General features: G+C 48.5%; 1 protein-coding gene across 1 annotated transcript; it reads right to left on the bottom strand.

The window, feature by feature from the left end:
* Positions 1 to 1,348: 1,348 nt before the first annotated feature.
* LOC119705597 (solute carrier family 2, facilitated glucose transporter member 3) lies at positions 1,349 to 12,145 on the bottom strand. Its single transcript, XM_038148204.1, has 10 exons — positions 11,988 to 12,145; positions 9,144 to 9,239; positions 7,704 to 7,864; positions 7,174 to 7,414; positions 6,840 to 7,002; positions 6,018 to 6,205; positions 5,541 to 5,645; positions 5,011 to 5,112; positions 4,588 to 4,791; positions 1,349 to 4,072 (listed from the first exon to the last, which is right to left on the bottom strand). The coding sequence occupies exons 1-10, from the start codon at positions 12,000 to 12,002 to the stop codon at positions 3,887 to 3,889; spliced, it is 1,461 nt and encodes a 486-aa protein (XP_038004132.1). The 5' UTR covers positions 12,003 to 12,145; the 3' UTR covers positions 1,349 to 3,886.
* Positions 12,146 to 12,666: the final 521 nt, after the last annotated feature.

Genomic DNA, 12,666 nt, shown 5'->3' with positions numbered 1-12,666 from the left:
TGATTCATTTCTATGGGGTAGTGTGGTGGCCACAAGAACTGCCTACATGCTCACTTGGATGTGATGAACGCATTCAGCTGAAAACAGCTCGTCCTCAAACCATTAAATTGCATTCAAACAATTTAATTAGAAACAGGTTTTCCTTTTGAAGCTTCCTTACAATTTTAAGAACTAACCAGATCTAAATCAAAGCCTTGTTCCCTAACCCAAATTTTATCACAAACACTGCACAAAAGATTAATTTAATGCTCAGGGAATCACATGCTTTGGCCACAAATTATTTCGTTCTCTGCTTCCACTTTTGACAAAGAAGACTGAAATGTTAAGAGTTAAGTTTGAGCTGGATATGCTTATGAGTTTGGATGGCTGGGCTTTATTTTTATAACTGAGCTAGAATTGAAAAACAATCCTAGACAGATTAGCCCAGGGCAGTCCCCAGCTCCAAGGCTGGTTGCATACCAAGCTTAGCAAAACACAGGCACAAGCTAGGAACGCGCAGCAGCCAGCAGCAGCAGCTTTCAGAAAGGCTTCACAGGATTGCTGCTCTGCTGAGCTTTTTCAGACTTTACATTTTTCCCTACCTTCTCCTGGTTTTAGGCTTTGAGCAGCCTGCTGACTCTGGAATTATATTAGCCATATTCCTGCTCTAAGGTACTCTGGGGTCTGCCATCTTTTCCTTACTTTCACTTAATCCTATCCTCTTCTACTGAAGAATATTTTGCTCACATATTTTTTGAGAGCAGCCCAGACACCTGAGAGTGGTCCAAGGAATGCTGCAGTCCCTGACCCACAGGATCAGCTCCTGGGGCAGTGGGTTTTTTCTTCCATCCCCCTAATCCTTTCCAATATCCACTGCTAAATGTACAGCAGCATGATCTCACAGGAGGACATGAAGGTCACATCCCAAACAGAGGGAGTAAAGCATCAGCTACAGGGGAAAGGGGTGCTTCTCCCTCCTGGCAGAGAAGGTGAGGAGTGCAGTGGGAACAGAGCAGGGGCAGAAGTCTCATCTTCTTTAGCTCTGGGCAATATTCATAACCTCCAGCCACTTCTCTGCCTTCATGTTACATTGGAGAAGTATTTGCACGCAAACAAAAAGGATTTGGGCAAACAAGAACCACAGAAGCACATCTTTTTAGTTTAAAAATTGCTAAGAAATGGTAGTAAGGGAATTAAAGGTGATTTGCATAGCGGCTGTGAGAAATTATTACTTCCAGTAGGATAAAACAGCAAATCCAGAGTGCTTAGCTACCCAAAAAGGTTGCAGGGTAGATGTTGGTGATAGTCCAGGGTGTAGTCCCAGTCTGTGATAAAAGAGTAAGAGAAGACCTACAGGATAAAGCTAAAATCCAAATCAGATATTTATTTCATATTTTTTATTTCAAAACCAGGAAACAACTACATTAATAAGCATATAAAATCCATCCAAAATATTCACAATGCCGTTACAGAAAAAGAAACTAAGAAAAGATACCGTGTGAGAAAGGCCTACACATTTCGGTCCAAGCCAACACACATCTGATGCAAAGTATGGAATGCTCTTATGCACAGCTGTGGGAGGAATTTCCTAACATACAGATGTCCATATAGAAATATCATGTCTGGATGTGCTGGAGGGTCAAAGGAAGGGCACAGAAATCTATGTAATTGAGCCAGAATGTCAAAATTGGGAGAGACATCTTATGTAATACTTCCAAGAATAAATATCTGGAATGTAAGCCTAAATAAAAAGCTTTGGAAAACTGGATGTGGAATGATTGCATTGTGCAAAGCTGAGGCATTTCCAATTAATTCACAGGAAGCATTTAACAGCAGCAAATGTAACTGATCTTTGCAACTGTTTCTCATTAGGGAAGGTAGAAATGTCATCACTAGTTACTGAAAATGTCAGACAGACCCCCCAGAATATACATCAATGGGAATTTCTCTAACCTGCTCTGAAGCGTTATGTTGGCAAGAAAGCTTGGGCTATCCATGCTGCAATAGTCTTGCTGTCATTCCAACCTTTCTAAGCCTTTCTTCCTTTTACCACCTTGGAATCTGTGGGCCTGCCTTTCTTCTAGGATATCCAGTGATGAATTCGAGCAGGTCGACCCAAGTTTGACCACATCCAAAAACTGCAGCTTGATCTCAGAAGAGCAGGAGTTTAAATCAGACCTACCTCTGTGCATTTCATGCAGGTCTGGACAGGCACGGGCTTGGAGCCTGTCACAGGATGCTGCAGCGATTAAAGCTGCCCCTCCTTGACTGCAGGTGTACCCTAGGTGCTACTTTTTGCCTGCCTGACCTGAGCTGAGCTGGCTTGGCAGCAAGGGTGGGGGACACACAAACTCAATTGCCCAGCAGAATGACAAGCAGGGAGACCGACATTTACTGATGAACAATTACTGCCTGCCACATCCCTTTGAACAGAGGCACTATAACAGAGCTGTACACATCTACAAAGCACACTGGTGAGCACCACAACATCATGCAGACCTTCCAGAGAGGATACATGGGGCAAAAAACATCTGGCCTTCCATCAGGCAGGGGACTGAGCACTACAGACATTTCGCATTGCTAAACCAGCAAATTCCAGCAGCTCTGGCGTCTAGTCCTGCATCTCTACTCTTACAAACTCACATGTACCACAACTGACCTGTGTCCAGGAGGGTCATGTTACACAACCCTCTGTAATATTTATAGGAACAACTGCAAAGAAAATACAGCTTTGAAAAATAAGGTTTATCCTTGCGCTCCTTTAAATGACAATCTGCAAGTATCAGAATTTATGATGTACTAGACTATAACAGAGAAGCCAAAAGGAAATAAAATTAAGAGAAGGCAAGAAACATTACCTTCTGGTTTGCAATCACCACCCTCAATCATCCACAGAATGCTTAAAACCATGTCTGAAAATATAATCCAACAAAACCCATTTTAAGATGCAATATCACACTCTCATCAACATTTAAGAACAATTATTTAAAATAGCCACCAAAAATCCCTAATAATAGAGATTTTAGTGCAGAAACATACCTCTTCCCACAAGTACAGAACTCTTTGAATTTCTTTCCAGAGGGCACAAATAACTTCAAGGTGATGTGCATAATTGGCTCTGCTGTACATACCACCTAAAATCTCCTTTTTTAGTACATTTCTCCTTTACAGTCTTATTGCACCTCAAGTCTACAGCATCTTTTGTTAGAATAGCTATTTCTCTTAAACGTCTCCAATTTCTTTATCTGTACATTTTTGTACACCATTAAAAAAATAAATATTTACAAAGTGACATACAAATAAATAAACTGAAGTAAAAGTATGCTTTCAGTCTGTCTATACAAAAAATAAAAGAGCAGGAAAAAATATGCATGTGACTTGGTCCCCTTTTTCCTGAGGCTAAAAAGAGTGCACACTGGATAGGAAAAAGCAAGGTGGCTTTTTGGTAAGCTTGCTAAATTCCAGTGTAACACCATACACACGCACACAGAGTAGACTCAAAGGGCTGGGGACTTGTTTAGCGGGTCACTTCAACTCATTACAAAAATAGTAATTAGGTTCAAATACATAATGGTCACTGTGTGCATAAGTATGTTAACCCCAAATGGCAATTTTATGTGAGAAAAGTAAAAATATTGCCAGCTCTTCTCTGTTCTCCTGATGTTTGTGGCAGGAAAGATGCAATTATTTTTGCAAGTGCCAGGTGCTTTCCAGTATGGCAGATCACCCATATCAGAATTGCTTAATGCTGGCAAGCCTGGCAGAATGGGCGAGCATGTGGGTGAAAAGAAGAATATAGCAGCAATTGAGGAGGGGAAAAACGTCCCAGTTCTCATGGTTTTCTTTGCTCATTCCTTTAATGACTCTTTAAGCATGAACGAGTTAAAGAACGGGTGTGTCGTGGATCTTAGGCAGCTTTGTTCATCTCCACCATGGGGGTCTTTGATGAGCCGTTGTTTCCTCGTCCTTCAAAGCCTCTGGAGATGTCTTCAAAAGTCCTGCCCTTGGTCTCTGGCACTTTGAAGAAGGTGAAGACAAAGAAGATGACCAGGAAAACAAGGAAGATGAGGAAGACATAGGAGCCACATAGTTTCTGCAGGGAGAACAAACACAAAAGGTTTCATTTTCATACTACATCTAAGGTCATTTGCTGTTGAGAGGTTAAAATTCCAACACCTTTCTCCAACAGTGCCCTTACTGACGTTTTTCTCATCGCTGCATTTTTAGAATTGAAATCACATTCCAATGGGCTTCTAAAGGTCTTTAATCTTCCCGAGGGTGACCAAAATTGATGCTTTTAAAGCAAAAGCCCTGATGTGCTAACTAAGATGGCTCTTCCAAATATTTGTAAGCTGCAACCAGTTAAGACAGCAGAATATAAGGTAAGCAACAGCCTCCAGTAACAATCACCACAATCTGACTCAGAGACCTCTGGAAGACTCACCAGCCCTCTTCCCCCAAAGCAGGGACAATTTCTAGGAGAGGTTGAGTTATTAAAGGTCACTGTCATGTGTCAAAGTCTGCCCAAAGATGCAGATTCTACTACTTTTCTGGACGCCCATCCCAGTTCTGCAGTGCTGTCACAGTGCTTTGTAAACCAGGACTTACCTCTGCATAGGGGAAGAGCATTCCCACCAAGAAATTAGAGGTCCAGTTGGAACAGCCAGCCACTGCCATGGCTGCAGGTCGTGGGCCCTGGCTGAAGAGTTCTGCCACAATGAACCACGGGATAGGGCCAGGGCCAATCTCAAAAAGAGCCACAAATCCAAAAGTGGCAACAATGCTAATGTATCTGATCCAGTCCACGACGTCCTGCAAGGGAACAAAGTATGATCAGCACAATGCCATCTCTAGTGTCACAACTTTTTCAGCTGCATTGCAAACACTAGCAGTTCCCAGAGTTATAAAATTGCTCTCTCCATTGCACATTTGGCTCTACCTGCCTACAGGGCAGTATTGCAGAGCAAAGCGGATGTGTTTTCTTACAGGTTCCTGCTGGGGTCAGCCTGGGCAATAACACCGATCACTCACCTTCAGAGCCAAAGCCACAGTCATAATAGCAGCACACACAGCCATACCAGCCAAACCAGCTAAATGGAGGGTACGGCGTCCCGCACGCTCCACCAGGAACAGCTGGAAAGGAAAAGGCAGAAGGAAAAAAATGTCCATTATTTGGCAGCAAAAGCAGGACAGACCTCCTTGCTCAGTGTCTCTCTCATCTTTTCTTTATCTGCCCATAAACCTTAGAGACCATGGTGATCTCAGGGCAGGTCACCAGGCTGCCCCATTGTCAGCACAAGTTCTTGCACTCTGGTTCTTGCTACTGCTTTCAGTCATCACTCTTTTCCCAATATGCACTCATTTCCCACATTCTCTCTCATCTAAGATAACATCTCTTTCTGCCCATCTCTCCTCCCACCACGCCGCCTTTGATGCACGCTGGTCTTTGCTCCCACAGGTCAGTCAGTGCATAGCCCAGTGCTTTGCCACCACCTGGCTACTCGTCTGTAGTCCCATCTGCCAGGGACACGCCCAGGCAGACACAGCCCTGTCCCACTCACCGACACCACAGTGAAGACTGTGTTTACCACACCGGCTCCAATGGTGGCATAGATAGGCTGTGTGATACCAGCTCTTTCAAAAATCCCCGTGGAATAATAGAATACCTGGGAAGAGAAGAGAAAGTTGGACACAGTCACGATTCCATGCTTGAGAGCATGTCCCTCATCCTCTGCCTAAAAGCTTGCACTCCCATCAGGGAGTTTCTAAGCAGCACTCCACACTATAAACAGCATGCTTCCAGTCAAGGTTCATTCACTTGGTGCAAGGCTGCGGTGCCTCACCAGGGTGCAAGAGGGGAAAGTGAAAGCCATAATATCCACTTTCCATCTCAGCATCTTTGCCAGACAACAAAACAGTGACCTCCAGCCAAGGCACAAAGATGTTTTGGGACTTGGAGTTATCTCCACACCAGCAACAAGTGCAAACTTAGCCAGAGATAAGGGAGGCCCAGAAGATGGGACAGCAATATAACTCACAGCATTGATGCCTGAGAGCTGCTGGGAGAGCTGCAGCATGATGGCAATGATAATGGCTTGACGGTAGTTTGGAGAACGGAAGAGCTCTGGGACAGTTGCTTTCTTTTCCTGGGACATTTTAGCACTTTCTTCTTTCATCTCCTCGATGTCTTGAGACACATCTCGATCGCCACGGAGCTTCTGGAGAACTGGAGGAAAGAATCCAAAGATGTCTGGTATGAGATACACACCTGCTGGCCAGGGGAGGTGTGTGTGTCCCATCCTGCTACTGCAGGGAGGGCACGGGAGGAAGACTGAACACCTCCAGCAGGTGTTGAGGCCTGCTGCATGGGAAAGGCCAAGGCTCTGCTGCCAGCCTTGCTCTTCTTTTCAACCCAGGGGCCAGGGTGCTGTGAACACAGAAACCAGGCCCAGGTCCTGCTCATGTTGATTGATCTCCAAGCTTATGTTTGATCCTGAAATTCTGTTCACGCTCTTGCCAGACCCCAGCCCTCCAAGCCCCCTGTTAAATGCCAGCCTACTTCCTGCCTTTTGGGAGGAGCTGGCAGAGTGGCAGCAGCAGCTGCTCCTGCTACATCCCACCAGGCTAGGGACTACTCCTCACATCTTGATCCCACCTGGAGCCTCTGTTGGGATGCCAGGTTTCTCATGCTTCCTGGCACTGGTGCAACCTAAAGGATGGGAAGGTAGGCCAGGCCTGATTTCCTCCGGGAGTCGCGCCCTAATTCACCACAGGCACCAGGATCAGTCTGGCCTCCCACTCAAGCTTGGTGCAGGCTGGGAGCCAGAACACTGCCCTGCCCCTTTGAGATGAGTTCTTACCTGCTTGAGCTTTCTCCTCCTCCATCTTGTTGATCAATAGGAATCGGGGGCTTTCGGGGCAGAACAGAAGACCAATGCACTGCACAATTGCTGGGAGGACCGTGAACCCCAAAAGCATTGGCCAAAGTCCTTCAGTGCCCATGATTGCCTCTAGTCCAAAGATCTACACAGAGAACAGAAGAGAAATAAGAGTGACTTCAAACACTTCAATTCCTCACCCCCACCTCAGTATGACAGGATCCACACTGCACCTGATGGCAAGTAAAGCCCTCCTCACTCTTCCCCAGCCCTCCTCGCCCCACCCAAGGGCAGGATCAGGTTGTACCAGGCCTACCTGAGCCACCAGGATGCCCACAACAATGCCCAGCTGGTTGAGGGTGCCGAAGGCTCCGCGGACACTGGTGGGTGAGACCTCGCTGATGTACATGGGCACAAAGCCGGTGCAGAGGCCACAGAAGGTACCAATAACAAAGCGGCCAATAATCAACATCTCCACTGCCCCTGCTGCCTTAGAGAAGGCCATGAGAAGGCCACCAGCAAAGGCCAAGATATTCACCAGCAGCATGGAGTTCCTCCTGCCAGGGTAAAGATGTCAAGACTGAGCTCAAACTGGCAATACAGCAGGAAAATCATCAGGAGAGGGGTAAATGCAAACCTGCCTGTGATCTGCCATCTCAGGGGTGGGAACAGAATGGAATAATTCTCATTCAGATCCTGCCTTGGCCTGCAATCCTCCATTTTGCAGCCCACACACTCTTGCTTCCTCCCCACACATCTCTTCCCACCTCTGCCCTCTTCCTCCCAACACTCCTTTGTAAAGGGAAAAGTTCTCCAGCAGCTTGCATCCTCTGCCTCCCAACTTACCTGCCAAATCTGTTTACAAAGAGACTGACTGAGAAGGAGCCAATCATGCCTCCTACTGAGAAGATGGCCACAGAAAGTGACCACAGAGAGGTGAGCAGTTCTTGGGAGACAGCCGTCCCACTCCTTTCTGACAGGGTTTTGTTGAAAAACTTCCGGATGATCTGCAAGAGGCGTCAGGTAGCAAGAGTTACAATCCAGAGGGAGGCATTTTACACTGGGGAGAGGGGAGACTGTCTTCCTTCTGCTTCCTGCTGCCAAGAGAGAGACCCAAAAAGGCAGCAACAAGGCATACAAGGGGAAGACAAGGGCACAGAAGGAGGAGCTTTCACAGAGAAGTAGCTCAGTATGATGAGGGAGAGTGCTTCACTGAGTGGAGGGGCAGGCAGGGTACCCACAGGACAGCAGTGTTTATTAAGGAGAACAGTCTTATCTTCTGAATATTTCAGATGATGTGAGTCACTGGTGGTTCTTGGGAGGAGGCGGGAGACAGTTGGGAATGAAAGGGAACAAGAAAACATGACCAGTGAGTGGATGGGAACATTTCTGGCAATACCAAAACATTGACAGCAGGGATAGGATTTCTGGTATAGAAATAGCTGGAGGCACACAAGGCTTCACTGAAATAAGCCCAAAAATTTGTTTATTTTTTACATAATGCTGTCTCAGGGGGGGATGTGACAGGGCCACGTTGCTGATTTCCCAGGCATCCCCTTAGCTAGTGAGGTAAATTCTGCCATGGGGTGGGGGGGAACGGAGTGTATGCCCCCAGCAGATGGCAGCAGGACATTAACTAGGGAGGACTGACCCCATCCCCCATCCCGTCGTGAACATCTCTTCCCGGAGAGAGGGTGGATGTGGTATTTGTGACTCAGTTCTTGACAGAGGAACCATCTTAAAGTTACATGAAAACCACATCTCTCATTTTCTTCACCTCTTGTTTCTTAGGCTACAGTCATGGGATGATTTGGTCAAATGTCCAAGTCACAACCCTTTCACAAGCACCGAGTCTATACTTAACACAAGGAATGAATAAACAAGTAAAATAAACTTGAAATAAACTAAATTAGGGCAGCTGTAATTCCTACCAACCCTTAACTGTTTTCTGCACACTGCTCTCTACATTCCTTCTGCCATGGTTGGTTTATTCTGACTCAAAACTGAGGCAGCTCACATTCCTCCACACACCACATACGGCAGATGAAACTCTCCTGCCCTTCCTGTGCTCCAAATTAGGAGAATTAACCTCTCAGTTGGCTCTCTCCCCTCCCCAAAACTTTGTTCTTCCTGTTCAATATTGTATTTGAATGGGGGTTCTAATACCTTACCGACTTCATAAACCAAAACCAAATTACTTGGGAGACAGTCCCTCCCCTTCCTACACCATTGTCTTCCCATCAGCCCCTCACCCATCCCACCTCCCCAGCTCCTTCTTCCTCTCACCTTCTCAGGTGCATTGATGACACCAGTGTTGTACCCAAACTGGAGGGATCCAATGGCAGCAATGCAAACAGCATAGATAAGAGGCGCTGTGATTTTCTGTGGAAAGAGAGGGAACAACTATTTAGTTAATTTGGCTTTCTACACAACTTGAGCTTCTCTTCAGCATAAAGAGCAGCTGCAGCTCATAGGTGCCACGTGCAAGTGCTCTGAGGGCAGGGAATGGGCTTTTATCCAGCAAGGGGGAGTACCAGTTGCACCCCTTGGATCCCCTTCCCTGGAAAGGGAGATGCAACTGTACAGCAACCGCGGCTACAAGTAGGAGGGCTTGTCAGAGCCTCCCCTTTGTTATCTCCTGACCTTCAGCAACTATTCTCAGCTCATTAGTAATGAATACACTGCCTGCATTAGTGGCTGTTATTTTGGGTTGATCTGCTTTACAGCAGCTTTTGCTGATCTCTGGCATGTCATGAAAGAAGGGTCTAACTCTTCCCTGAGCCAGCTGACAAGTTCCCATAAATTGAGTCTCAGATCTGCCCATGAGCTACACTGGCAGTCACTCACAACAGTTACAACACGCACTCTCTTCGGCAACAGGCTTGTTTTTCCCAGGCGAGGGCTTCCCATCCCTGCCCCAGGGCACTGGCACAGCGGCTGCTTCAAGAGGTGGCAGCAGTTGCTACCAAGCTCCCCGTCTATTTTTCTTTAAGCTGTGGCAATACTTGGTATCTTAAATGAAGCACACTCCCTGAAGTTTCAGTGTACCTGAATCTCTATTAAATGAAAATAAAAACTGCTGAGCCCTCAGAGCCATAGGGAAAGCTTAAGGCTCCAACCTCAGAAGTCCCACAGACTGAGAAATTTAAGTGTCAGCAAAAAGCATCTGACATTTTATTCACTTTTTAAGCTTGTGGCATTTAAGCCAGCTCCGAGTGAGGGAGGTGTGGGGGAGCAGGTGACTCAGGAGTTGGCACTTAGGCAGCCACTGCCTGAGTTGGCACAATTCAGAAAGATTGTGTTCCTTCCCATCTCAGGAGGTTTGGAAGCTTTTCCAAAAATATTAACAGCTCCTTTTCCAAGACTTTCCAATTATTGTACTTAAGCCTGGCAGAGTAAACTACTAGGTGGTGCCTACTGTCACAGCTCTTCCAGTCTCTCACTTTCTAGCCCAGCTCCAGGAGTAGTAGCTCTCAAAACTGCCCAAAGTTTTTCACAATAACCTTCTGTCAGTGCTCGTGCCACCTCCGCCAATCTTTCAAGCCAAGCATGTACGTGCTTCTGGCCTGCACAACCCTCAGACGCGACAAGTTCTGCCTCAATAAACAGAATTTGGGGAAAGGACTCTCAGGCATGGCTTCCTCCACAGACCTACATCATGTAAATGTCCTTCCTCCCCATGTTATGGCACAGAACCACAAGGACACAGCTCTTCCAAAGCATCTGGAGGCCTGTAGAAATGCATTGGGATATCTAAACAGTTTTGGGACTCCAGGCCAGGTCATCTTTAGCCAGCAGGCATGGCAAAGCTGCAGACAAACCCCCGCTCTCCACATGGCTCACACGGGAGCACCTTCCCCCCAGGACTCTGCTTTGTCATGGCTAGCAGTGACCACAGCTGGCCTTTTCCTTCTGGGTGCTGCAGGGACCACAGGGTCCCTGCTTTGTGGGCACCCCTCACTTACATGGCACATAAATGAGCTGCAGGGTTACTTGTTCTACCCTCTTTCATACTTCCTTCTCCTGGCTATTGCCTGCTATTCATCTCCTGCCCAGCCTCCCACCCCCTAGACATCACATGGCATGACCCATCCCCTCCAGCGAGCCAGACTGTGATCTAATGTATGGATCATTTGTTAGTGCTGCAAGTGCCTCGCTTCCCAAAAGGCAAACAGGGAGCTCAGAAATAGTACAGCTACACCCACTCTATCCAAAGGCTCAAGACTGTGAGGTCTGTACACCAGCATGGAATTCAAACCGCCACCCCTCCCTCCGACCACAGGCGTCGGCAGCATTCGTTTTCCAGGAGATGCTCCTCTCACCAGCTCCCCTCCTTCACTGCCTCCAACCCCAGAGCTGTACAACTTGTTGAGCCTGGCAGGAGTGGCCTCTCCCCGCTTCTCTGAAAGACCTTGACCAGACGCTCTCCTTTCCTCTGCCTCATCCTCTCACACTGCCCTCATCTCCATCAATATGGCGATGAGAGCCCCGGCCGTCTCCAATTCTGGCTGTTCCCGTGTAATTCCCCGGCATCCCGCCCCAGGTTCAGGTACGTATGTGCTGTCTCCCTTAGTACGTTTAAATACACGCAGTCATGAGCTCACTGCACTGCTGCAGACAAGCAGACACCGGCAAATACCCCCTGCTCTCCATATGAGAAGGAGAGGAAGGACATGCTCTGCCACCTTCTTGAAATTTAAAAATGCCGTTATAAGTCATACGGCCACCACTCAAAAAAAAAAAATCTTTAACATCAATCTCCCGCTTAGCATCCTAAACCCAGGGACCAACCGAGTGCGGCGCCGCCAGCGAAACAAACCTCGTGATCAATATCCTACAACGCGGACAGCATCATGCGCATCATCAGGCCACGCGCACGAAACCAAAAATCGATCGCGCGACCTGCGACAACCTCCCCCGAACTGTGCGGTCCCCATCCCCCCCCAGAGACAGAGCCGCCGAAGGGCCGAGCAGCGGCCCTGCCGGGACCACCACCGCATCCATCCCCACGGCGAGAAGGAGGCGAACGCCGGCCGCGACCGCATCCCTCCGCCGAAGCGCCCGGGGGCCCAAGCGGCGGCCGCAGCGGGGAGAAAGAGGGCGAGAAGGAGCCCGCGTTCGCCTGCCTACCTTCTTGGTGTCCATCGTCGGTGGCTCCCGGTGCCCGACTGCCAGCGAACGAACGGCCGCCGCCGCACCTAACGGAACCCGCGAGAGGCAGCGGCGGCTCCGCGCCCGCCCACGCCCGAGACTGCTGCGAGCCCGCCCCGCGCCCGCCCGCACGCCCGCCCATTTATGGGCTCAGCCATGGGAGGGGAGACGGAGGGGTGGGGCTGCTACCCGACACCAAAACACGGCGGTCACGAAGCACCCCCCCCGGAGCTCACGCCCCTCGGTGACGGGAATCTGCGTGCGGGGCGGCCGGGCGGTGATGGAGCGGCCCGGGCGGCGGTGGCCCCGCTCCCCGCGCCGCAGGGACCGCGCAAGGAGCCGCCGCACCTCGGATGCCACGCGCGAAGCGTTGGCTAATGGCACAAATCAGTACTTGGGGCGGCTTGCACCGACAGCGGCTGCGTGGCGTAAAGCGGCGTCTTTATTTATTATTTGTTGTATATAAAAATAAATGTCTTTATTATTCGGTCTGTAAGCTAAAGCAGCAAGGCGGGCGGTGGCGGCGCAGAGGCGGGCGCATAAACAGCACGGGCAGTAGCCCGAAGTGGAATGCTGTGCTCTGCGGGTGCTCCCACCACATCTCAAAGCTATGGATGAAGTACAGTTCTGGGTAGCTGCGTTTCGGGGATTTTTTTTG

Source organism: Motacilla alba, chromosome 1, assembly GCF_015832195.1.
Source record: "Motacilla alba alba isolate MOTALB_02 chromosome 1, Motacilla_alba_V1.0_pri, whole genome shotgun sequence".
NCBI lineage: Eukaryota > Metazoa > Chordata > Aves > Passeriformes > Motacillidae > Motacilla > Motacilla alba.
Note: the sequence above shows the minus strand (reverse complement) of the source record. Positions and strands in the feature narration are given on the sequence as shown.